Consider the following 23,652-nt stretch of genomic DNA (forward strand, 5'->3'; position numbering starts at 1 on the left):
CCCTCCAAGGCAAGCAGTGTCAGCTTATCCTGGAGGAATAGGCAGGGCGGGGTTCTGGCATGCTCAGCTTGTCAGATGTGAGGCAGCCAGCACACGAGCCAAAATGCAATACTCAGACATCAAATTACCAGATAAAGCTCATCAGCAGGAGCCCTGGAGGCATTTATACATAAAGATATAGAAAGATGTGAGACACTTCCTTTGGAAAGGCAGGCTGCCACTTTCCAAAACGGACATGGAAGTGGATTGGAGCCTTTTTCTTGACATCGAGAGGAAAAAAAAACCCCTCAGAGTGGAAGTCACAGGGCCAAATTTTCAGAGGTGGTTAGGCCATTTAAAAACAATTTTTGGACTGTAGCATATTAGATAGCTTTCAGAATATAGATTTCAGTGCTTTCTGAGCAAGAAACTTTTTAATAGTCTTCAAAGTGTTGACTATAAAATTAAATTTTAATAGTCTAAAGAAATTTATTATGAGATACTTTAGACTATACTTTTGTATAACATAGAAGATACATTATTTAGTTTATCTTTATGTGAAATATTAAATAAAAAGGATGAGTGGAAAGCAGAAACAGCAGTGAGATGAGGCAGGTAAATTACAATCAAATAGCATCTGCAGCTTGATCTAAAAAAGGCAGTTGGTTACTAGAAAAGGAACGCACAAGATTTGTATTTCTAGTTCAATTATTTAAAACTATCTGTGTAAAAATGCTGTTGGAAATGTAGATAATTAGAAAAGATGTTTGCACACATGAAAAGATCATACAGGTGTATAGAAGATAATCTGGAGAAAGTGCAGGAATAGTTCTGCAGTACCTCAGGGAGCAGGTAACCTTGATAATAGACTGCTTTTGTTACAGGAGAAGATGGATTTTAGAATTTCTAAAAGAAGGATACAATGGATTTTAATAGGACAACAGCAAAGTCAGAATAGCAATGCTGATTAGGGAGAAAATGAAGGCGTTGTGAAAGTAAATGACTGTAGACAGTATTAGAGGCTGTTAATTAGTATTTCTTTCCTAGGTACTTGAGTGAATGCCAATGTCTTAATAGTGATTTACCTAGAATATTTTACCTCTGCAACACAGAAAATACTTATCCCAACCTAATATTTATTACACAGCAGGCTACATTATCAGATTCATCCTCTTCTGCAGTGATCCTTCCACATGTTCAGATGTTAACAGCACAGACCAAGTAAGGCAGCTATATACTTTCCTTAAACAGCAGCCAGCAATTAGCAACTCATCTGCACTTTTCATTTTGAAAGTTAGCTTCTGAGTAAGGCTGTGAATTCTAGATCCCCTGTCTGCTGCACTGCTGCTTTGACTCTGTGTCTGAAATCCATCTGAAATATACTTCTTTTTCTCCTTCTTAAGGACCTCATTTTTTCCCCAAACCAGGAGCTTGCAAGACCCTGTACAGAGCACTACCATTTGGACTAGTGGTTAGAACCTGTGTATAAAGTGTTGGTATAACTTGGTGGAGATGTCTGTGATGAAATTATATGTACATGGAAACAGAAACAAGGCATTCCTTGAAATGCTGTGCAAGAAAACTGGTACAGAGGTCCCTGAAATACTGTAAAAGGAAAATGTATACATGGCTTACAGGAGCTGCAGACCATCTCCTGTGAAGAGGGGAATAAAATCAACATCACACCTATGTAAGGTCTTACCAAGGAACAGTCATGCTCTGCAGAAATATATAAGCATGTTTTTAATTCGTAATCAAATTGCAAGGTGAGAATTTCCCTCTAGTGTATAGCAGAGGAAAAAAAGCAAGATACAAACATTAGTGAATGCACAGCAATTGCACTAATATAGAGCTGTCAGTTACAAGGCATCTTTACCAGAAGGCAGGATACAAAGTGTTCACATTCAGATTGTTTCTTGTAACTTAATGGTTACAATCATTAGAAGAGTATTATTTTCCATGGATGTTTGAGTGAGATCCCTGCAGATCCTTCATGGCTGCATCATCTTTCAGGAACCAGAAATAAAAATATAGGTTCTCCAACTCCAAATGCAGATTCTTAAAACCATATTGTATATACCAAGTCTTATTCCTCTGTATCAATAGGAACTTGCAGTCCCAAGAGTACATGACTGTGTTTGAGCAAATGTGACAAGGAGTCAATCAACCAATACAAACAACAAATACAGCTACAATCAGGACAGCTGCAATCAGGAAACAAACAGACAAGGCCTGGCTGCTTTGTTATTAAAAAATGTGTTTTTTCTTCCTACTGACCTGTCTACTTAGGCTCCATTTTATCTGGACGCACATGATGCTGTGACACAAAGACACACACACATGGTTTTGTTTCTGCTTCCACAGTTTCACTATGGTACAGGACATGTAGGCTTGTATCCCCTAGCACAGCAAAAAGGCACCAAACAACTTTCAGCTATAACGGAATTGCTGGCAAGCTTGAGCATACAAGCTCCAGACAGAACAGGAACAGAAATTTACAAGCTGTCAAAGGTACAGTGAAGGTCACTGTACCATACAGAAATTTCTTTCATCCTCAGACAAGCAATCAAATATGCTTTCCTGAAAAATCCATACAAAGCTATTTCCTAGTGTTTTGGAAACTGCTTGACAGGTGAAAGACTGACAACTTGCTGTTTTCATCATATGTAAAGTCACTTCTGTGAGACACTCAAGATGTCCCAGTTATGTCACTCAAAATGAGTACTCAGAGTAAGGTGAACTCAGAATCTTAATATGCAAGATAAAGAGGTAAATAAACCTGCTACAAGATGTAGTCAGGAGTGAGTCACTAAGGCTAAAGATACTGAAGTGAAAACCAGAGTTATGTTCAAGTTCACGGGGTCTGGAAAGAAACACAAACTAAGACCTATCTCAGTGGCTGCCCTTTCAGTTAGATAAGGTTATTTAGTCTTTGATAGGTTGTATGGAAAAAATTAGTTCAGCTAACCAAAAAAACACAGCAACAGAAAATCCAGACCATGAGTCACATGAGCCTGCACAGTAACAGATCCTTGAGACAAAGGAGCTTTCTATTCATTCCCAAGTAAAGGGTGATAGTCAGGACAAAGCTGGAAAGTGCAGCATAGAAGGGCACCAGGAACAGCATCTGCAAAGGCTGGTTTAGTTTCCCATAGTTGGCATAACCACAGCAGGCTTGGCAATGGTGGCATCTTCCTCTTTCCATTGAGAAATGATCGTTTTCAGCTGTGTGTAGAACTGCACTCCCTGGAGGAGAGATCCACATATCAGATATTTGGCCTTATGAATTCATCAGGTCTACACTAGTGGTATATCAAACAGTCTTTGCTTTATCTAAACAGGAGTGAGTTTTCTTCTGTGGAAACAATTCTTGTCAGCCTATTCTTTTAACCAGTGTCACAAAGATTCTGATTCTGTGAGAAAGCTTGCTAGTTATTGCTACCTTCTCAAATATCCTAAAAAGACTTGCATTTTTTTACTTAGAGGAAAAATAAAGAGGAATGGGCTATCTATGACTGTGACATGCATTATGGTGCTGTGATCACTGGCTGGTTTTCAGTCTCCTGGTTGAAATACCTTCCAAGTCTCCTCACTAATGAGGTCTGATGACCATCTGTCCATTGCCTTTTATAACACTTATATCAACGATTATCACAATTCAGATTTATCACAATTCAACCCAATGGAGTACTCTGAATCAGAAAGTTACCTGTTTGCCATAGAAATTGGCGTCCCCTCTGAAAGAAGCACGAGAGCCAGTGAAAGAGAACATGGGCAGAGGTACTGGGATTGGAACGTTGACACCCACCTACACAAAGGAAAGCTGCCATATTAGTCACAAGAAATAGCAGATTGCAGAGCACTCTCCAAATGCTTCTGCATTTTGTTTTCTTGTGTCTGAGGCTGGTACTGCTGGCTGAGCAGGCAGTGATTACAGCTGAATGGTTACCCACTGTAAATGGTGAGGGCTAAAAGCAACAATCCTGGCTGGAACGTACCTGCCCCACATCTACTAAGTGAGAATACTTCCGAGCTGTGGCTCCATTGGTGGTGAAGATTGCAGTTCCATTCCCATAGGGGTTATTGTTCACCATCTCAATGGCCTCATCCAAAGTGTCTGCTTCCAGCACCACTAGGACAGGCCCAAAGATTTCCTCCTTATAGCAAGTCATGTTTGGCTGCCAGTACAAACAGTAGAAAAAGCAGCTTGTATAAAGGATATAATAAAAATATCATAGTAAATAGCATACAAGAAACACACGTGCTGTTGGTACTCATGATATTCCCAGGATTACTGGTCATACTGCATTGCCACAGGCCATCCTTCAGTCCTCCTTATCTCTTCACCATTTCCCATGCCCTGTCCTCTATCTAGTACACTAAAGAAGGCAGCACTTTTCATCTCCAGAGTGCTTTCAGCTTTTACTGCCTGCATTACAAGGAGTACTTCATTGACACTGTGCAAGGGAAGGCTGAGCCATTTATGGCCTTTCTACCTGGTGATCATTGATTCCTGACTGATTTGGCCAACCCATTTTTCAGCTGACCCTGCAATACACTTTGCAGGAACTGATTTTGGTCACCTTACCTTGACTTTGGCAAGGATCGTTGGTCCAACAAAATTGCCCTTTTCATAACCCTTCACTTTGACATTACGTCCATCCAGGAGAAGGCTGGCACCTTCTTTTACTCCTGTCTCAATCAGACCGCAAACCCGTTCCTTAGCCTGGGGACTGATTAGAGGCCCAAGATCTGCTCCAGGCTGGTCTCCTGTGAAGAGGCAGAGACACCAAGTTTTAACTCTGATAACTTCCTTTCCATAGGCATCTGGGAGATAACTCCACTGGCAGGAAAACTCTGAAAATCCTGATGTTTGAGACACAGAACACAGATTTGAGACATTGATGAACAGGAACAATAGCCTGCAGCTCTCATATCAATACAGAGTCACCAGAAAGCCAAAATTCAACAATAGATTAATCTCAGGAAGGAAACTTTTCCCCTTTGCAGCACTTTATTGAATATAAACAAAAAATAATTCCCCTTGAATTAATAACAGTCTCGCTTTTTCAAAGCGAGACTCCTATATAAATGGCAGACGTGAGTTAAACATAGGATTTAACCTCAACTCTCCAGTTAAAACAAGACTGATCCTGTAAACATTGCATCACAGTCCCACCAGCATCTGAAAACATATTCCTACCTCCAAGTCTAGGGCTGGGTTTCCCAATCCAGACAATCTGCTAGCTCCTACCCCTACACATCAATGGTGGTGCCAATAGCTCCAAGGGTCACAACACGGTATGGCAGATAAGCTGACCTATAAAGCCATGGTTGTACAGAAGTGAAGTACCTTGTAAAAATTATCTCAGTCTGTACCTGCATTTACTCGTAGATTTTTGGCTCTGTCGACAAGCTCTGGCAGCCATCTCTGAGCTTCTCCTACTAGAATTGCTGTAGACAGGGCCATGCAGCGTTGGCCAGCTGCTCCAAAAGCAGCTCCAACCAGCTGGTTCAAGGTGTTCTCTTTATTGGCATCAGGCATCACCACACCATGATTCTTGGCTCCCTGAAACACAACACACAGTCTCCCATTATAAACCACCCCAGACCGGTTCTTCTCCAGCCCTCTGGCAATGATTTCTTATAGTGGCTATGATTCTGCTACCAACAGGCTGGCAAGAGAGCAGCCTTATCACTTAGCTATCAGCAGCAAAGTCAGCTTCTGCTGCTGAGTGGTGTGGTGTCTCTTAACATTCACAGGTGACAGAGGTGGTCTATGTGCTCAAGTGTGCTCTGTTCAGAGACATTACCATGTTGGCCTGGACTCTCTTGCCGTTCCGGGATCCTCTCTCATAGATGTACTCGCCAGCCTGATTGGATCCCACAAAGCTGATTGCTTTGATATCCGGGTGGTCACAAATGAAATTCACAGCTTCAAATAGGAAATAATACATTGTAACTGTGGTGCACAAATGCTTCCCTCCATTCCCACCCCCACAGCACTAAATCTATGTATCCTTCTTCTCATTGAAATTATTGCCTCTGTGTTTCCTACATCTGAGTTCCCTGAAAGCCTGTCTGTGTAACTTTTCACTCACTTCTTAGGACACATACTTCTGCCCTGTCTTCATTCTCCTGGCTCTCTTACATCTCTTCATGCTCTGGGCACCTCCCAGGGTGTCTGAGCAATGTCAAAGTGAAGTTACTGTTCTCTATTGGTATTATCATGTCCTGAAGCTACTTGTGTACTGTAAAAAATAGCATGTTATGAGCCAGGATACTGGCATCCACTGTATAGTCAGTGAGGCATTTAGTTCTTGTTTAGGCTTCCTTGCGAAACCAAGATGATTTATCTACTTATTTTAGTTGCAGTTTGGGTTGCTAAATAGAATTTGAGCACTTACATGCCTTGGGAACTCTGACCCCAATCCCCAAAATTTTGTCCACCATATCTCCTAAAAGATCTGGTGCAAGGTGACAGAAAATCTCTCACTCACCTTTCAGCTTCATCAATAGAGCTGAAGCATCTGTCCAAACCCATCTAACAGCAGCAGTCTCAGACTCTCCAGCTGGTACCTCCCACTGAGCACACACCACAACACACACATTTGTCATCTCCCAGGAGGGGTTGTTATTACCTTCATGCTGTCCATGGATAATATTTAGGGTCCCATCAGGGGCACCAGCATCCTGAAACAGCTTGGCAAGGAACATTAGTGCTCCTGGTACACGCTCAGACGGTTTCATCAGGAAGGTGTTTCCACAAACCATGGCCATGGGGAACATCCAAAGAGGAATCATGGCTGGGAAGTTGAATGGTGCAATGCCAGCACACACACCCAGAGGCAGGCGGTAGGTGTGAGTGTCCATGTCCTTAGTGATGGAGGGCATGGTCTCCCCAAGGATGAGGGATGTCACACTGCAAGCGTGTTCAACCACCTCTGCAGCAGAAAGGGCAAATATGCTGCTGGATGATCTGTTAACAATTAGTCCCCAAACCTCCTTTTCACTACTGCCTTGACCCACCTCTTTCTTCCAGCCTCTTCTCCCACAACTTAAAACTCACTGTGCTCCAGAAAACCTCTCTGCCAAGCATTGTGAACAAATTATGAATGGATTCTCTCTTGACCACACTACACATCATTATGATAGAAGCACAGACACAACAGCCCCACTACAAAGTGCACAGGTACAGCACTATTGTACCACCTGGGACTCAACCTTAGATATCTGAAAACAGATGAGAAGTTCTTATCCCTTTTTAGTAGTTTGCAGTCACCCCTAGAAAAAGCTCTAACAACTTGGAAGTGATTTAAAGATACTCTATCTAGAAAACTCTTCAGATCAGAGCTACAATTGACACGTTCTTTGACTAGGGGACTATAAAGGGATCAACATATACAGAACAATCAGTTGCTCAGAAGACCTCATCCCTTCCTGTGGGTTCCCAAACCCCCTTTTTTAACAGGAGGAACCAGCAGCTTACGCAGGCCTCGGAAAACATCTCCCTCAGCATCAGCCAGGGTCTTCCCTTGCTCATAGGTGATGAGTTTGGAAAGTTCTTTCTGAAAATGGAAAGCACAATATTTATGAATGTTAGAGAAGTGCCCACCCATGAAATAGATTGCAAGGATAAGACAAAATTAACAGAGAGTTGAACATCACAATGAATAGACTGAACAGAATCCAGAAAAACCTATGCTGACCGATTTGCTCCTTATAAACAAGAAGCCAATAACACACATAGGTGACATTTTAGAAAAAATCATCCTAGGATGGCTTGTATTCTAATGCTTTCAGGTATGACACCACATACACACCAAAAAATCCATTAGGGAAACCCAAAAACATTGTAACATACTTGTCTTCATCAACTGACACATGCTCCATCAAGGCTCAAAGTTCCTTCCACGGTCTCTTGGTAAAGGGACAAATTCAGAATAATATTCCCTAAGAAGTGCAGCCTCTCTGTTACCATTGGATGGGAGGTGTTTTGCTGCAGCTCTCAACAGTGTCTCAGTTGATTCCTTGATCATGGCAACACCTCATGAAGGACTCTGTAAACCCTGAGTCTCTCAATTTAGTTCCTAAAATCAGCTGCAACGCATTCAGCCACAGCCATCGCACACAGCCATGGTGTCTCACCAGATTCTCTTTGATGAGTTGTCGGTAGCGCAGAAAGATTTGCTGGCGACTCAAAACAGATGTTTCTGACCAGTTCCAAAAAGCCTTTTTGCAAGAAGCCACAGCTGCCTCCATCTCACTGGCTGTGGCTTTCGGTACACGGCCAACCACCTCATTTGTGGCCTGAAACAGAAAACAAATTGCATCAAAACTCAGCTTTTCCCATCTGCTCCCACCAACCATTTCACAGCACACACCTAATATTCTTGTTCTACAAGCAGCTGTACTTCTGAGGGCAGAGCACAAAGGAAATGCTTTCCCTAATAGCACACAAAAGGCCTGGGCTACAACTGGAGTAGTTCTGAAAACCTGCACTCCAAATATATCAAGTTAGGCACTCAGAAAACTACAAATGCAGCGCTGATTTCCAAGCTGGAGTTGAAGTGACTTGTCTATCTTGAAACTTCTAGAGAGTATAAGGCAAAAGTTTCTGTGGGCCATGGTCTTTTCCCTCTCCATTGTCTTGCTTCATCTGTCTGTCCCTCTTGCACACTAAATGAGATAAAATTCCTTAGTGAAAATCAGTACATGACTGTGCAATTGCCATTGAAGTTAGCTTACCCATACCCCTAGGCCAAAGTACTATATTTACATACAACCTTAACTCTACAGTATTTTAACTTCAAGCTTTTTGCCAGTTTAACCTCCTTCTAATGTTCTCTTAAAAATTAAACCTGCTTTGACATGACAAAAATTTCAGATATCTCACTAAGAAACTACTCAAAACAAGAGGAAGAAAATTAAACAAGAACATAGCTTGCTATGTAGAGACCAAATGAGCTTCCTGAACATGACTTGCTGCTCTGATCATTTCCACAAAGCAAATGAAAATTGTGCTTTACAGAGAAGATTTAGAAACTGCTGTTTAAATGCTTACTAGGGAGGCCAGGAGGATCAGAATTCTGAGTGCAACCTCATTTCCATTTGTCTTTGGTGGAATACATAGACAATACAAGTGCTACTTATCTATTTTGCACTGCATAGCATCCAGCTCTGTGATTATTGTGGGTCAGAGATAGAAGCTCTCTGAAAGGAGAGGAGCTTCAGCTGTCAGGATTTTTCACCTTTTTACTCTGAGAGTAATATCAGCCTCTATCAGGATTTCACTTTCAGCTGGCATCAAATCACACCCAGTTGATTTCATATACAGGGTGAAAGACACCCGTCAGAAATTTGACATACTCATCACAGAGCCTTTCTATAAAAAAAAAAAAAATTAACCAAAATTTAAGCTTCCTTTCTGGAGATCAGGGGCTTACTATGTGAGAGAGGTAAAGGTGATAGTAACTTATTCTGAGACAGATTTCATGTGAGAAGGAAACTGAGAAGCTGTAGTCTGCCTTAAGCTCCAAGTCCAAACCTTTCCTAAGAAATATGTGTATGTTTTTCTTCTGCCACATCCCTGAAGAGAGGCACAGACCTTTGTTTCACAGTGATCACGTTTACATAAGATGAGACCATTCACTTACTGGGTTGTGGATATCAATCCATTCAGTAGTTTTGGACTCAATGAACTTCCCATCAATGAAGAGTTTGGTTGTTGGCTGTGGAGGGCAAAATATTGGACAGTGAGTTATTTTTGTCTCAATGTGCCTAAAGACCAGTGTGCCATTTTTCATGCAAGCCTTCATCATTTACTGCTATGTGAATCACTAGAGTCTGGATCCAATCTTCACAGCAAGACCCAGCTAACTGCTCTCTGCCCCATTTTGCTCTCACTTTACACCCAAATGGCCAAAATTCTTTCTAAAAGCAGTTTTAGAAAAAAAAAATACATTGCTCTGCTTATGTTCAGAATTGTTTCAATCTATTTAATCAAAACCTGAAAAACTGCAACTCATAAATGTTCAGAAGAAACAGTTAATTATTCACTTCATGGGAATTCCATGAACCCAGTGCAGACTGTACCACTGTCCCACATGCCTCCTTCCCATCAGGCCACTAAGCAGGTTCATCTTTCCAGTTTATAGCTTCAAGCAGAAAATTGGACTTTCCCCACCCCCTGCTGGGTCTAAGAACAAGAAACCTGTATCTGTGGATTGTCCTGGCTGGCAGCACAGAAACCAGAACCTTCCCATTCAGTTGAAGAGGAGGGACAAGGAAAGTTTGGAATAAGAAGTTCAGGCAAACATTGAACAGAACAGAAAGCAGAGGTAAAAGCTGTGATTAGCATTAGATAGGCAACAAAACTGTACCATGCAGGAAAAAAAAATTGTGACTGTATAAATTAAGGAACTAGAAAAGATGAGTTGACATTGGTAGGTAAGGAGGGAACTAGGAGAAAGCAAGAACCAGTCAATCATGACACAAATCCATGACTTGGGGAGAAGAGGTAAGAGAAAGGGGAAATGGATCTTCTGCATGAATAACAGAAATGGGACAGGTCAACAGAACTGGGATATAAGCTCAAATATATCAGAAAACTGAAGAAATTATGATGTGGAATTATGAAAGGGAGATGAGGACTTGGATGCTATCCAAATTGTAATGAAGAGAAAGAGATCAGAGGAAGAATCAGGAACATAAATGGTATTGGGTGGACAAGTAATGACAGTGAAAAGTGGATGAAAATGAAAAAAAATAAGCAACAATGTTAGTTGGAACAAATTGAGAAAGCTTTGAGATGAGAAAGCTAGGATCAGAAGTATAAAATAAGTTTGTTAATGGACAAGCAAAACTTAATGATCTGGAAAGCAACACTAGAAGAGAATTAAAAAAAAAATTTAAAAAATTTAAAAGTTGCAGATGATTATGTAGCTGGAATCACACTTGGGAAAGAGAGGCAGAAATCTGTGCCTATGAAAACACAATCTCCTCTAGAACCTGGAAGGAAGCACAGGAAATCTGAGTGCCTTGACCGAATTTCCTGATTGTCAGAAAAGCTGCTGGTCTAGTGAGGGTCTAAAGAATGACAAACTCCTATGGCTGTCAATCACTCCATTAGCTTCACTGAGGCTAATGCAAAGGAGCTGCAAACGCCAGGGCTTTATGACCCACACAGACTTCAGTGCAATAAAGTTAATGTTTTTTTCAAATTACTTAGAAAGTGTATCTCAAATATCGCACATGCAACAAAAAATACTTTAAGCAAGCCAGGAAATGGTGAATTAAAATGAATTGCACTTTTTCCATAAGATCGCCACCCTTTTTGCATGTAGGGAATGCACCTGCTGTGGAAACATGGACGGCAGCAAAGCAGACTACTTATGGAATCCTGGTTTGGAGTTCGGAGACAGTGCAGCCATTGACAGGGGAGGGAAAAAGGCAGTACAACAACTAAAGCTGTTTGATACTGCCCGAAGGAAACCAGATCCTCTCTCTGTCGCAAACAGATGCATGAGGCCAGTCCAGAGCCACGGGCAGGAACGCGATGTGACGGGCGGCCCCCGCTCAGCTCCCAGCTCTCACAAATCGGACATGGAACTTTTTTCCGTTTCTCCCGTCGAGCACGGGGGCAGTGCCGATGTTTGTTCCACCGGACCCACCGGGGCTCCAGCCGAGCGGGCGGGAGCGGCCTCAGCGGAGCCGCCCTGAGGGCAGCGTCCGGCGGGCGGCGGCGCCCGGGGCTCTGCGCGCCTCCCTCCCCCGCCCACCGGCTCCGCTCCGCGGGACGGGCACTCACCACCGAGGAGGAGAAGGACGCGGTGACTGAGGCGATCCAGGGGGCACCGGCTCTCCGCGGTAGCTGGACGGGGGGGGAAAGCACAGAGCACCTCAGGGCGGGTCATGCAGCGCCTCCCCCCGACCCCCCTCCGGCTGCTCCCCGCCCGGGACCGACCCCCCCCCGCGGGGTCCCGGGGCCAGGTGAGCCACGACCCCCCTGCGCCCCCCGAGCGGGCCGGGGCCGGCCGCCTGACCCTGAGCGCCACGCGGCGCGGTCCGCCCCACGCTCCGCGCGCCGCCACCGCCGCCATCCCGGCCGAGGGTCCCCGCTCCGAGCCCCCGGCGGCGCCCCCCGCCCCGCCTCGGGCCCCGCCCCCGCGCGGCCCGCGGCCAATCGCCGCCAGCAGCCGCTCCGGCCCCGCCTCCCGCGGCCCCCGCCCCCCGTGCCGGGCCGCCGATTGGCGGAGGGGGCCGAGCCGCCCTCCGAGCGTCGAGGCCCGGCCCCGCCCGGCCCAGCGCCGCCCCGCGGCGGCCGCGAGAGCGGCACGTGGGGCTCGGGGGCGGGGTTTGTTTTCCGCTCCCGCTCGGCCGCGGGCGTGAGGGCGGTCACGTGAGGCGCGCGCCATGGCGGCTCCGGCGGACGGTGAGGCGGGAGGGCCCGGCGGCACCGCCACTGCCCCGCGCCGCTCCCGCCCCGCCTCCCCTCACCCCCTCTCTGTTGCAGGCACCGACCTGGAGGCCTCGCTGCTGAGCTTCGAGAAGCTGGACCGCGCCTCCCCGGACCTGTGGCCCGAGCAGCGTAAGTCCGGCGGGCCCGCGGCCCCGAGGGTGACAGCTCCGGGTGGGGTGGGGAGAGCCCGACGGGGCCGGGCCGCTCTGGGGCAGCTGCACGGGCTGGGTGGCGGTGCTGCCCGCAGGGACGCTCGCCCCCCGCCAACCTCCGCTTTTTCTCCGCAGTGCCCGGCGTTGCCGAGTTCGCCGCCTCCTTCAAAAGCGTGAGTGAGCGCTGCCTTGCCTTTCGCGTTTCCTCCTTCCGTGTAATGGTAGATCTGCCGGTTCTCTTGCGGGCTTTACATCTTCTATGGACCGTATCTCAGTAATAACTCCAGTGTATGCTACGATATACCTTTTGGTTTTAATGTATCTTTTATATATGTGTTTCTTTTTTATACTTTATGCAGTTCACTGTGTATGGGAATTATACTTTGGAAGTAATAAAGGGTTTTAAACTTCAGAAAATCTTATTTTTCATACTGATTTTTGGCTTGTGGAAAGTGGTATGCCGTTTTAAACTCTAAAATGTCCAGGAAGAAACAAGATTAAACATAAAAGTATTTCTATGGAGCGCATGCTCATATTTTTGCTGCCGGCATAATTAGTTTTCAATGCAGATCGTACTTCATTGTATAATTCTAAAAATGGACTTTTCTGAATATGAACTTCTATTTTTTCAAAACAGCCAATTACAAGTTCTCCTCCCAAGTGGATGGCTGAATTAGAAAATGATGATATTGATATGCTGAAGGGTGAGTATGAATATTGTGGGCAGGAATGGAGGTTGCCAAAGCAGATGTGAATTCACTACTTGCTTAAGAGGCTTAAAGCACTTGTTCTTTAAATGTTCTGGTGGTGGCCCTGTGGCCTGAGGTCTCTAGCCATCATGTTTGCAGAATCTCCAACTCAGAAGTCTCTTCATCTTGTTGATGACAGCCATGTTCATTAAACCAGTTATTTCCAAGAGCCTATCCAGATGTCAGTGGCAGGCTGATTTTTCAAAACAGGCAGTGTAACATGTTTAAGTCACCTGCCTTAGCCTTTTTTATCCCTGTATAAGTACAATGAGCATCTCCTGCATTTTGAGAAGTAGCATGGATTTTTTGGAGAGGCTCAGCTGATCAGGTGGTGGGTAGCTTAGACTTGTTAATTGACTTGTTCAGAGATGCTCTACATTTGTGTGTGTTCTGTCATGGATCCAGGACCTCCAATGCAATAGTGAGGCTGCAAGGGCAAGTTACAGCAGGACTAGCTAGCATGTACACTTGCTGCATGTTGCAGCTGTTAGTTTGCAGTAAACATCCTTCAGTGTGCTCTGCCTGTCATGAATTCTGGATGGTGATGTGTGATCGTGTCACAGTGACATGTCACAGCTGCAGAGTGAAAGTGAGATGATTTAACTCTGACTTGCTTGAAGAAATGTGCTTGAACTCACGTTATTAATGCAAAATAAGTCCGTTCCTTTGCATACTTTTATATAGCTTACATACTTTTATATAGCTTGTTCATGTTGCAGTGTGGTGTACAGGAACTTCCAAAGTATGGATCAAATTACTCTTTGCAATGGTGGCAGATTAAATCATGAACTAGGGTCCTGGGTGTCTTTTTCCTTATGTTAAAATTAGCAGTGGAGTCAGCTTGAATTTTGACCATACGCTGTTCACTGAAACAGATCCTGACAGAAGTATGGCCTCAAAGTGCTCTGTGAAGTACTAAACAGGTGAGCTGCTACTAGAGGACTATAGACAGTGTTAAAATTCACCTTCTTCTCTCTTCTTCAGAGCTGGGGAGCCTTACTACAGCTAATCTGATGGAAAAAGTTCGTGGCCTGCAGAACCTGGCTTATCAGCTGGGACTGGATGAATGTAAGTGCTGTACACAGATATGACTGACTGCATTCCAAATCTTTCCACTAAAGCATGTGCTTGTACATTGGTAGCTGGAAAAGTGTGTTGGCAGATTTGGCAAGTGCTTGACAGTCACCTCCTGCAACAGGATGAGAGAATGAGCTTACATCCCCAACCTACAGCCTGCCTGCATGGGGGAAAACATGTGTGTCAGTCTGGTGTTACCCAGTGGCACAGACTTCTGTTCCTGAGTTAGCACTGTCTTACATAAATCAGGTCACTTTGCTTAATTTCCCACTCAGATACTAAAGGTATCTCTCAGAATCCTTGTGGCAGTACTTCTCTCTAATTCCATGCACTGCTCACAGGGAAACTTGCACTTGTGTATAGGATTCTGCTGTCACTTTGCTTTTCATACTGTTTTCTGCTTCTGTTGCTGTTACTTTTTTCTACACTCAGTTGTGGCAGGCAGTGATGTCATTGAGGAATAAAGATGGCTTTCATCCCAATTGCAAACAGCCAACTCTTACTGTGGTTTTTTGAAGAGTTTCTTTCATTGTCTCGTTTTTAGAGCTCTTGTTAACAAGTTGATCCAGCTTTGAGGATTTCAAGAGTATTGTATCATTCTTAATGCTACCAATACATATTGCCACATTAATTTTTTTTTTCTGTTTAGTTATGCTCTGACATAGTCCCTGGTTGTAATTACTCTTGGGCTACACAAAGCACCAGAAGTTTCAAGTCTTTCACCTTCCTTTCAGTGGGTAACACGATTTAGTAATAAACCTTTAGAGTCTTTCTGACTGCAAACACAGGATAGCCTAATGCATTCTTAATAACAAATCACTAAGCTTGTTTTAACATACTTCAAGTTTATTTTACTTTCAGTGCTAACATCTGTTAAGACTGTGTAAAGCATTTGGTGGAGTAGCAGTTAAAGTATAACAGTGTAAAACTGAGTCAAATGCAAAGGCTGGCTGATGGTTGGCTTTCTCAGTTGAGCTGCAGGCTCTGATGTCAGACAGTGTTGTTCTGCTAGATGGACTTTAGCAGAGCCTGAGTTGCAGTAAAGCTAGGGAGGTGTTTGTTTCCTTATTGCATGTGCAATATTTGTTGCATGTGGTTCCATTTATTTTTACTGAGAACAAGTGCATGTGTGAAGAAGGCAAAGTGAGTGAAAACTGAAATATGAGGCTCAACAGTTATAACTTAAATCTTGAATTTTCAACCTTCATGAAAGATTTCCATGCTTGTAACTTCTTGTCACTGAAGGCAGTTTTCCTTTACTGTAATCCATTGAATACTTTGTGTGTTGTAATATAAATTTATCTTTGGAAAATTTTTACCAAAAATTAGTTGTGGAATTTGAACAGAAGCTGCTGAGGACTGTTTTTCCTAATACTGTCTTTAGGTTATTTTCTCTTATGAACTTAGACAAGTAAGAGAACAAGAAAAAAATCCAAAATATCTGTTCATTAAAGTTAAGGGACTTATGGTTTGGTCTTGGACGGTAATGATTTGCTTATGTCTCTGTACTGAAATTTACTCCCTCTTGGCTTGGCTGGGTCATTGAAACTGGCTGTCCAAAGCAGGACCAAACCTGCTGCTGACCTGTCTCCTCTAGATGGCAGCATGAGGCCTCCCGCGGAAGTTTGGCTTCTTTTTTATAAAACTCTGACATTTCAGTTATGGTTTAAAGCTGTTCTTCCCAAGATTGTTTTTTGTGACATATTTTCCTTTCAAAATGTGCGCTGTCTTTTTTTATGGTATTTTCAAGTGGTTAATCAGCAGTGAGGTTGAGAGACAATGCTGCTTCATTGTATTAACTTACTTTTCCTTCCAACTCTTCTCTTCTAGATCCCACCTCAAATCCTTCGTATTTTCAAAGACTTTTATTTTCATCCAAGTTATTAATTGTGTACTGTGCAGGACCAGGGTGATTCCTGCAGCATTCCATGAAAAATGTATCTATTGAGTGACATTGCAATCATGTTGTGAGATCTGTTATTGTTATACACAGTTCACAACATACTTTACATCAATTTTGCATTAGAATTCATTAGGCAAAGTGCTCTGGGACAGGGTACCTTTTTAAAAGTTTATTTATTGAGGTACTATTGCAACATTAGCATTGAAATCTGAATAATTGATTTGGCATGATGTAGTTGGATAAATTAATAATTACTGACTTACATGTCTTATTTTTTGAATTCATGTGAACTCTCTTACTATTTTGTCTGTATAAGAGGACTTTCTTGACAAGTTTGGAACAGATGTATTGAATGTTTTGTCCATCTTGATGAGACATCTGGATGGCTTTCACCTAGGAAAGGTTGAATACTGTTATCTGAATCCCACATTTTTATTATCTACAATCTCAGCTGTCCAAATTTTTTGGCCATAGCTTTCTCCGTTTCTCTTTGGTTCTGTGCTTTTCACAGGTTTCCTTTCTATACAACTAAATTCCTCCCTTCTTTTTCCCATAGGGGAGGGATTACCTTTACTTTCTGAAACCCTCTCTAGTTTGTTGACTGCCCTGTGGCTTCTGTGAATCAATTTAATTTATCAACATATAATTTGGCTTTTCTTTCCAGCTTGTTCTACCACTTTCTTCCTGTCAAGCTAGTAGGTGGATTCTTGCTCAAAATGACCTTTACAGAATATTCTTCCATTCCTTAGCACAGGATTCATGTCAATAGCTTTCCTTGAAAGAAGCAGAATTTTTGTAGCATGAACCATTTAAAAGAAAATTTTTACTTTCCTCTTTAAGGACAGGCTTGGGTCTCTTTTGTGTATTTATTCTTTGTTAAAAGCTGATTCTGGAGTTCTCTGAAAGCTTCCAGGCTCAGGTCCTTGTATCAAGAAAGTCTTTTAAAAATAAATTATTTTTCAGCACTTCTGAGGTTTCAGCTTGTGTTTCCTTGTCAGCTTTTTAAGCTCTGTAAAATTCTACCTCATTATTTTGCTTATAGCTGCTTTTCTCTTTTTGCTTTGGTTCTCAGAATCATAGAAACATTTGGGCTGGAAAAGACCTCCAAGATTATGAAGTCCAACCTTCTCACATTAGAGCTTCTATTTTCCTTCGGTTAATTAATTATTTTATTGGTTAGAATAATCAAAATCATTTTTAGTATTTAAAGTCCTGCTTTGTGTCAATTTTACTGCTCCTGATAATGTGGTTATTTTAAGGGAGAAGGAATTGGGCTCTATGAATGCGCTGACTTTTAGTGTTCATACAGTTAGGGTGACTTTGGGAGGCATAGTAGCTCTTCTGAAGTGGGCTGCAGCCACTCAGTGAGTCTCATTTCTGAGTTTAGGGAAGAAAAAAGATATAAAAGTCTTGTTATGAACTTTCTTCCTCCCCTCTGTGTCCCTTAATTTTTCCACTTGCAGGCTTTGCTTGGAGTGGAGTAGTGAGCATTGCAGAATGAGCAGACCCCGGCTAATGTGGCAAGCAAGAGGGAAATGGTTCTTTTTTTGGGAACACAGTCACAGACATAAAGCAGCAAGCTTCAAAACACTTAATGTAAATAACTGCAAATTTAGGTTGGAAGCTCTTTTTTCTACTGTATGACCCATTGCACCTTTTGGAGTGTCTGAGTCAAAGCTGACTTTAGAATTTTGAAGTCTTGGTTTCATGAACTGGCAACTCTGAGAAGTCCATGCATTTAAAGATATGTCCTCTCATCCTTTGGTATGTAGGTATACAGAGAGAAATATCTGAGAACTACAAACACAGAGGAAAATGCTTTTTTTATAAAAAAAAACCTTAAAGTTTGTTTTTTTTCTAAACTTCAGAAAAAAACTTGTGTATAAAATATATGTAGGATGGGAGCATGGGAAAGGCACTGTGTCACTGAAGGAATGTGGTTGTCCAGGGACTATTGAAGGCCCTGCTGTTGTTTCCCTGTGAATCTCTGATATTTTTCAGATAACACCTGCTATATTGGTTCAGAAGTCCTGAAATGTAAATATAGATAGCTGGTATCACAGCCATGTTTGTAAAATCTCACTGCTGCCAGAATGGTTATTTAGCCACTGTGGTATCATGGTACTGCTCCAGTGGTTCTGTCAGTGTGAGACTTCTGCAAAGCCTGTTCTTCTTAAGCCCCAATATCTTTGTGAGGATAATGGTGCCTGGGTGCTATGTGTGCTTTAAATATTAGAAAATGTGGGATAACTGACCAAACAGATATGAATATCATTTATAATTTCCTTGTCAGTGATTTTTGCTGGTCTAATCTTGTGTTAGGTTAAATTTTTACTTGGAGTTGAAGGTAGTTTGTGATGTTCTTGCTGTAGAATTAGGAATGACTGTGTTATCCAATGTCAAATCCTCATACTCTTTCAAGAGAAATGGGACAGTTCCCAAATATGCTCAACTAAGTCTCTTTATTTATAGTTTCCCATTGTTTTGTGCACCCTGGCTTTCACTAGGTTCTAGCAACTTTGCTCCTATTTTCTTTGTAAGGCTGATTTATTTTCCATATATGTTCAAGCAAATAAAAAAAAAAAGGTTGCAGCTGAAGAGCTCTTTAACTAAGGGCCTGGATGACCTGGGAGATTGCAGGTGGACACCAAAAGGTTGGTCATCTTGTAGTACCAGACTTATAGAGGAAAAGCCAGTCTAGCTTACTCAGCCAGTGATCATTTTCTTAAATATGAGGAATAGGTAAATGGCTAGGGTTTTTTGGCCTGGAGAGAAACAGCTGATGTAGTATGTGAAAAAGGTCTGTAAAACATTAATGCAGAGCAAGTGTGACTAGGGAATGACTCTTCATGGTTTCTCATAGTATGGGAGCCAGAGAGAATGAAAGAGTGTGTGGGGACAGACCTGAGGAGGTGCTTGTGTTGTGCATTTTGAAGCCAGAACACATCACCACTGGAGCTTGTGGTCATGGAGTTTCTCACTCAGTAATGACAAAAATTATTGGAAGATAAATCCTTCCAGGACATCTGACTGCTGAGGAGTCCCCAGTGCCTTGGACATCTTGGAGATGCAGAAAGCAGAGAGAGATTACTGTGCAGGTACAGCTGGGTGCCTCCCTGCACTTTGACTCTTCTACAGATGTTTGCCATTGGCATGTCAGTCAGGGTGGTGGGTTGGAAGGACCTTTTGTTTGAAAATGGATATTTTCATTTATTTATTTTAGTAATAGGCTAAACTGCCTGGTAGTTAAGCAGCCCCTACCAGAAATCTCTGAGGGTTCCCTGTAATGGAGGGACTCTTCCAGAGACAGCAAGAGATGAATGGGCACATGAATGAGGAACAACTACCTTGCTCTCAAGTTAGGCTGTCATTGGGTTTGAATTGTAGTCCTCTGCAACCTCAGCAGCCTCTGAAATTTCTGGAAAATCATAAAGGAGTCCTTCTGAATTCCAAGCTATGTACAGATCACCACTTTTCCTTAGATTGGTGGTCTTGGATTTTTCATTTTTCATTTCAGATAAATGCTTCCTGTTGTGATCTCTTGCCTGCAAGTTCAGCTTTTTTGTAGGTTTGGAGGGGCAGAGCAGTTAATCAGGATTTAACTGCAGCATTTTTTGAGCATACACCCTTAGTTCTGTCAGTGATCCTTGCAGGCTACTGTCATTGAGTTTTGGATGTTGTTTATTTTTTGACTTTTTGATGCTGATCATAGGTAGGATATGTTTAAATTGGACTCCATCCTTGGTGGACTGAACTTACCAAACTAGGAAACAGGGCATGACAGTTGCTACACTTGAACTTTGTATATACAAAATTGCTGAATTAGAATCAAAATAAGGAAATTAGGGAAGATACTGTACCCTTTTACTGAAATATCTTTTTCCTTTTGTGTAATGGATTGCCTGGGTGTGTCTCCATGTAGCATGAATGTGCTTTTTAGTCTCCATGCAAAACACCTGGCCTTTGTACCCAAACAGGCTTCTATCAGTTATGTAATTGATCAGATAAAAATATTTTCTGATCATAACCACTTTTTCTTTAGTTCTGGCCACACAGAGGCTTTTTAAGCTCAGAAGTCTACATTTGTGAACACGGCATTACTTCTGCATTACAGTTGCCTGGTGCTCTTTCTGGTGTGTATGTACAGTTGTTTGCAACAAAATGTTTCAGGTTCTTACATTTGTAGGAAACCAACATATGAACAGATGTGTAAGTAAAAGGTGCTTTAAAATGCCTTATGACATCTGAAATCTGCTGTTGGTCTGTTTTAGTAAAAGCTGTATGTCCACTCTGTAGTCTGGAGAGTTGCATGGAAAATTAAACTTGACTCTTGTGGTTTCTTACTAGTCAAAATGAGGTTTTGAAACTGTTTAGAAGAGCTGACTCTTTCTATAACATGAACTCTTTCCTTATTTCCTTGGGAAATAAGACTATCTAAAGTGGAGCTGGAGAAAGAGAACTGCCTTTTGGAGAGGCAGGAAGGAAAAAGTGAAAGAGTAGTGTGTGATTTGGATCTACATCCCACAGCAGTCTCAGTGCCAGTTACGATGAAGATATAGCAGTGTTATTAGCAGCTTGATTGCTGACAAAAGAGTGAGGAAGATGCTCACTTTTTCTTTGTTAAAAACTGGCATCTCCAGAACTACTGTGCTTCTAGCACAGTATTGTACTTGTGTGCTTGTATTAATCTGAAACATCATAGAAGAAAATATGTTTTGGATTGCCTACATTGTTCTAAATATGCTGGGCTTGGAAAAGAACAATGTCTGCCAAGTCTAGTGCTTGTTACGTTCTTAAACAAAATTTAGTTTACATGCAAGGTGAACTGTCCTGCATAAGAAGAATCTGTTTGAGGTATGTGTGCTTCAGTTATTTCTGCTCTGCTTAGAATTTTCTTTGTAGCAACTGTTTTTTTTTCTTGGTTAGTTTTCTGCATTCCCTTGCCTTGCTGAGTGAATCTTCATCATGTTTCACTTTTGCTCGAAAGCATATTTCTCACTTACTTTGTTATTTAGTACTGTGTTTGGCAAGGACGTTATGTGAAATAGTATACTTCATGTGCTTCAAAGCTTGAAGGCAGAGTTTTACATCTGCACAACAAAATTATGCTCTTTGGACACGGGATTTCTATAATACACAGTTAGCTTGAGGTGTTACTTAGAGTTAGTAGACTTCTCCCATGGAAGGGGATCACATTTTAAGTGGTTCATTTTTGGGTTAGGAGATGATCACAGAGAATTTCAGGAGCTTACAATCAGCTGAAATGGTTGCTTTAGTTTTTCACAGTAGGAAAAATATAGAGGCTATTTTCAGTTTACATTCATAGTAATTCTTGGGCCTTATTTGATTGTTTCAGAGAGGTGAAAAGAACACCTAAATTGTGTGTTAAGATGTTTATATGGCTTGTCTCCGCAATATCCGAGGTGCTGTGATTTCCATGTGAAACCTTGGCCTTTCTCCTGATTCTTTTTACACTCTCCTCCCACACTGTAGATCTACTGCTTCATTTTAATGCACATTGCTGTGGTAAGAGATACTCTGCATCTGCAGAGGGACAAGGAAATCACCTTTTCTTATACTGTTTGCTGGGTGGTTTATTTACAGGCAGGATTTTTCAGGGGCATCTCCTGTTGGAAGAGAGACATCAGAATGGCAGCCTGAAATTGCAATTCATACATGATCTGTGAATTGGCTAATTCTGACATGTAGGTAGTTAAGAAATGATTACAGTCAGAGGAGTCATGACCTCAACTTTTCATCATCTCCATTGGCTTGTGCCCCAGTTTGGAAGTGAAGGAGGCATAGGAAGTTTTAATTGTACCTGTGTGATTTATCCTCAGTCAGCTCTTTAATTTCTTCTGGCTGTCTGAGGTTTCCGACACGCTGTAAATTTCTCCAACTTTTTCATTATCTGCAATTTCTTTATGACTCATGAATCGGAGTGGAGAGAGAGTGTGGATTTACAGCAGAGATAAACATGTCCATAAAGTCTGTATCTGTGTCAGTAATTGTACTGCTGTCAGTGACTGTCCTGTTTTACAGGTCTCTCTTGGGAGAGGAACACGCTTTGCTACCAGTGTCAGAGAAGTGTTCGCTTTGATTTGCATTAACGTGCCAGGAGATTAGGTTGCAATGGTGAGGATGGAAATCGAGTTTGGACCATGGCTGCTATTGTTTGGGTTTTTTTAAATAAGTGGATGTGTATTTGAGTTGCCCTCTGTGTGCAAAAAAAAAAAAAAAAAAAAAAAGAAAAAAGGCAGATTCAGGTTATTCTTAAATATAAAATCAGGAAGAGACAGTATACTGATGCTATCAGATGTGATTCTACCCATATGCATAGATAGTGCATTCTTACCATAAAACAAATGCTGTGTCTAGGTAACTGTCATATATACTGCATGGATCCTTAGGGTGTTCTCTGTCTGTTGGTTAAGTAGAATGAATATTTCTGTAAGTTCCAAGAAATTTCTGCATCTTTGCCTTCTTGCCCTTCCCTTACCCTTAGGGAAAGATGCTATGGTGAACACGGATGGTGAGTACTAAGGCATCATCATAGTCTCCAGGCATTGATGATTCTGATTGCTGCAGAAGGAGGTGTAAACTTTCCTTTGAGAAAAGGAAAAAAAAAATCTCTAAAACTCTCCTGTATGTGTTAGAAGTTCAAACTTCTATAGTTTCTCTGTGCTTTTATTTTCTGTTTGATGCCTGTTGTAGGTAATCGTCTATGTGGAATCTTCTTTGTTAAATTCTACAGTTTAGGTTGGATTTTTTTGTCTGTGACTTAATAATTTTTGTCATAATAAGGTAATTATTTTACCACAGAATTATTTTAAAATATCCAAAGTGACTGTAAAATCCCTAATTTCCATTTTAGCAGGTATTCATTGAGACTTCTAAATGCAGCTGATTGCATTTTTCTAATTCTGATGGACACCTCTTACCAAAGGGAGATTATCATAAACAATGTAAACTCTGTGATTGTGTAGATAGCTTTAAAACGTGGTTAGGTATAAAAGAAATGCTAAAATGACACCTGCCATTTCATGGTTAATTCTGGAACCTGAAGTTGGGAGTACAATGGGGAGTTTTTCCAGTGGTAGACAGAGCCCCATCTCTGGTAACTGAGTTTCCAAAGCTATATATATAAGGATCACATGCTGAGTGGCCCAAAAGCTGGCAGATAATTGCTGTTGAAGTGAGTGATGCTCAATGCAACAGCTAAATTCTAAATAAAAGCTGAGTTGATGAGATACTTTTTACCTGATCTTTTTTGAAATGTGGTTTATTTTTTCCTTTTCGTGTCCTCCTCACCATTTCTATGTGCCCGTACCT

At 42.0% G+C, this 23,652-nt stretch overlaps 2 protein-coding genes across 2 annotated transcripts in view; one reads left to right on the top strand and one right to left on the bottom strand.

The window, feature by feature from the left end:
- Nucleotides 1-1,699: 1,699 nt before the first annotated feature.
- On the bottom strand, nt 1,700-12,099 carry ALDH6A1 (aldehyde dehydrogenase 6 family member A1). Its single transcript, XM_058027024.1, has 12 exons — nt 12,024-12,099; nt 11,789-11,851; nt 9,636-9,710; nt 8,128-8,289; nt 7,469-7,547; nt 6,621-6,923; nt 5,793-5,914; nt 5,359-5,548; nt 4,568-4,749; nt 3,978-4,157; nt 3,689-3,787; nt 1,700-3,225 (listed from the first exon to the last, which is right to left on the bottom strand). The coding sequence occupies exons 1-12, from the start codon at nt 12,078-12,080 to the stop codon at nt 3,121-3,123; spliced, it is 1,617 nt and encodes a 538-aa protein (XP_057883007.1). The 5' UTR covers nt 12,081-12,099; the 3' UTR covers nt 1,700-3,120.
- Nucleotides 12,100-12,329: 230 nt separating this feature from the next.
- LIN52 (lin-52 DREAM MuvB core complex component) overlaps nt 12,330-23,652 on the top strand; it is a 40,704-nt gene continuing 29,381 nt past the window's right edge. Inside the window, exons 1-5 of the mRNA XM_058026304.1 lie at nt 12,330-12,412; nt 12,494-12,568; nt 12,727-12,764; nt 13,229-13,295; nt 14,325-14,408. Of these exons, the coding sequence (XP_057882287.1) occupies nt 12,394-12,412; nt 12,494-12,568; nt 12,727-12,764; nt 13,229-13,295; nt 14,325-14,408 (283 nt within the window). The 5' untranslated portion in view covers nt 12,330-12,393. The remainder of the gene's footprint in view (nt 12,413-12,493; nt 12,569-12,726; nt 12,765-13,228; nt 13,296-14,324; nt 14,409-23,652) is intronic.

Source organism: Melospiza georgiana, chromosome 6 (assembly GCF_028018845.1).
Source record: "Melospiza georgiana isolate bMelGeo1 chromosome 6, bMelGeo1.pri, whole genome shotgun sequence".
Taxonomy (NCBI): Eukaryota; Metazoa; Chordata; class Aves; order Passeriformes; family Passerellidae; genus Melospiza; species Melospiza georgiana.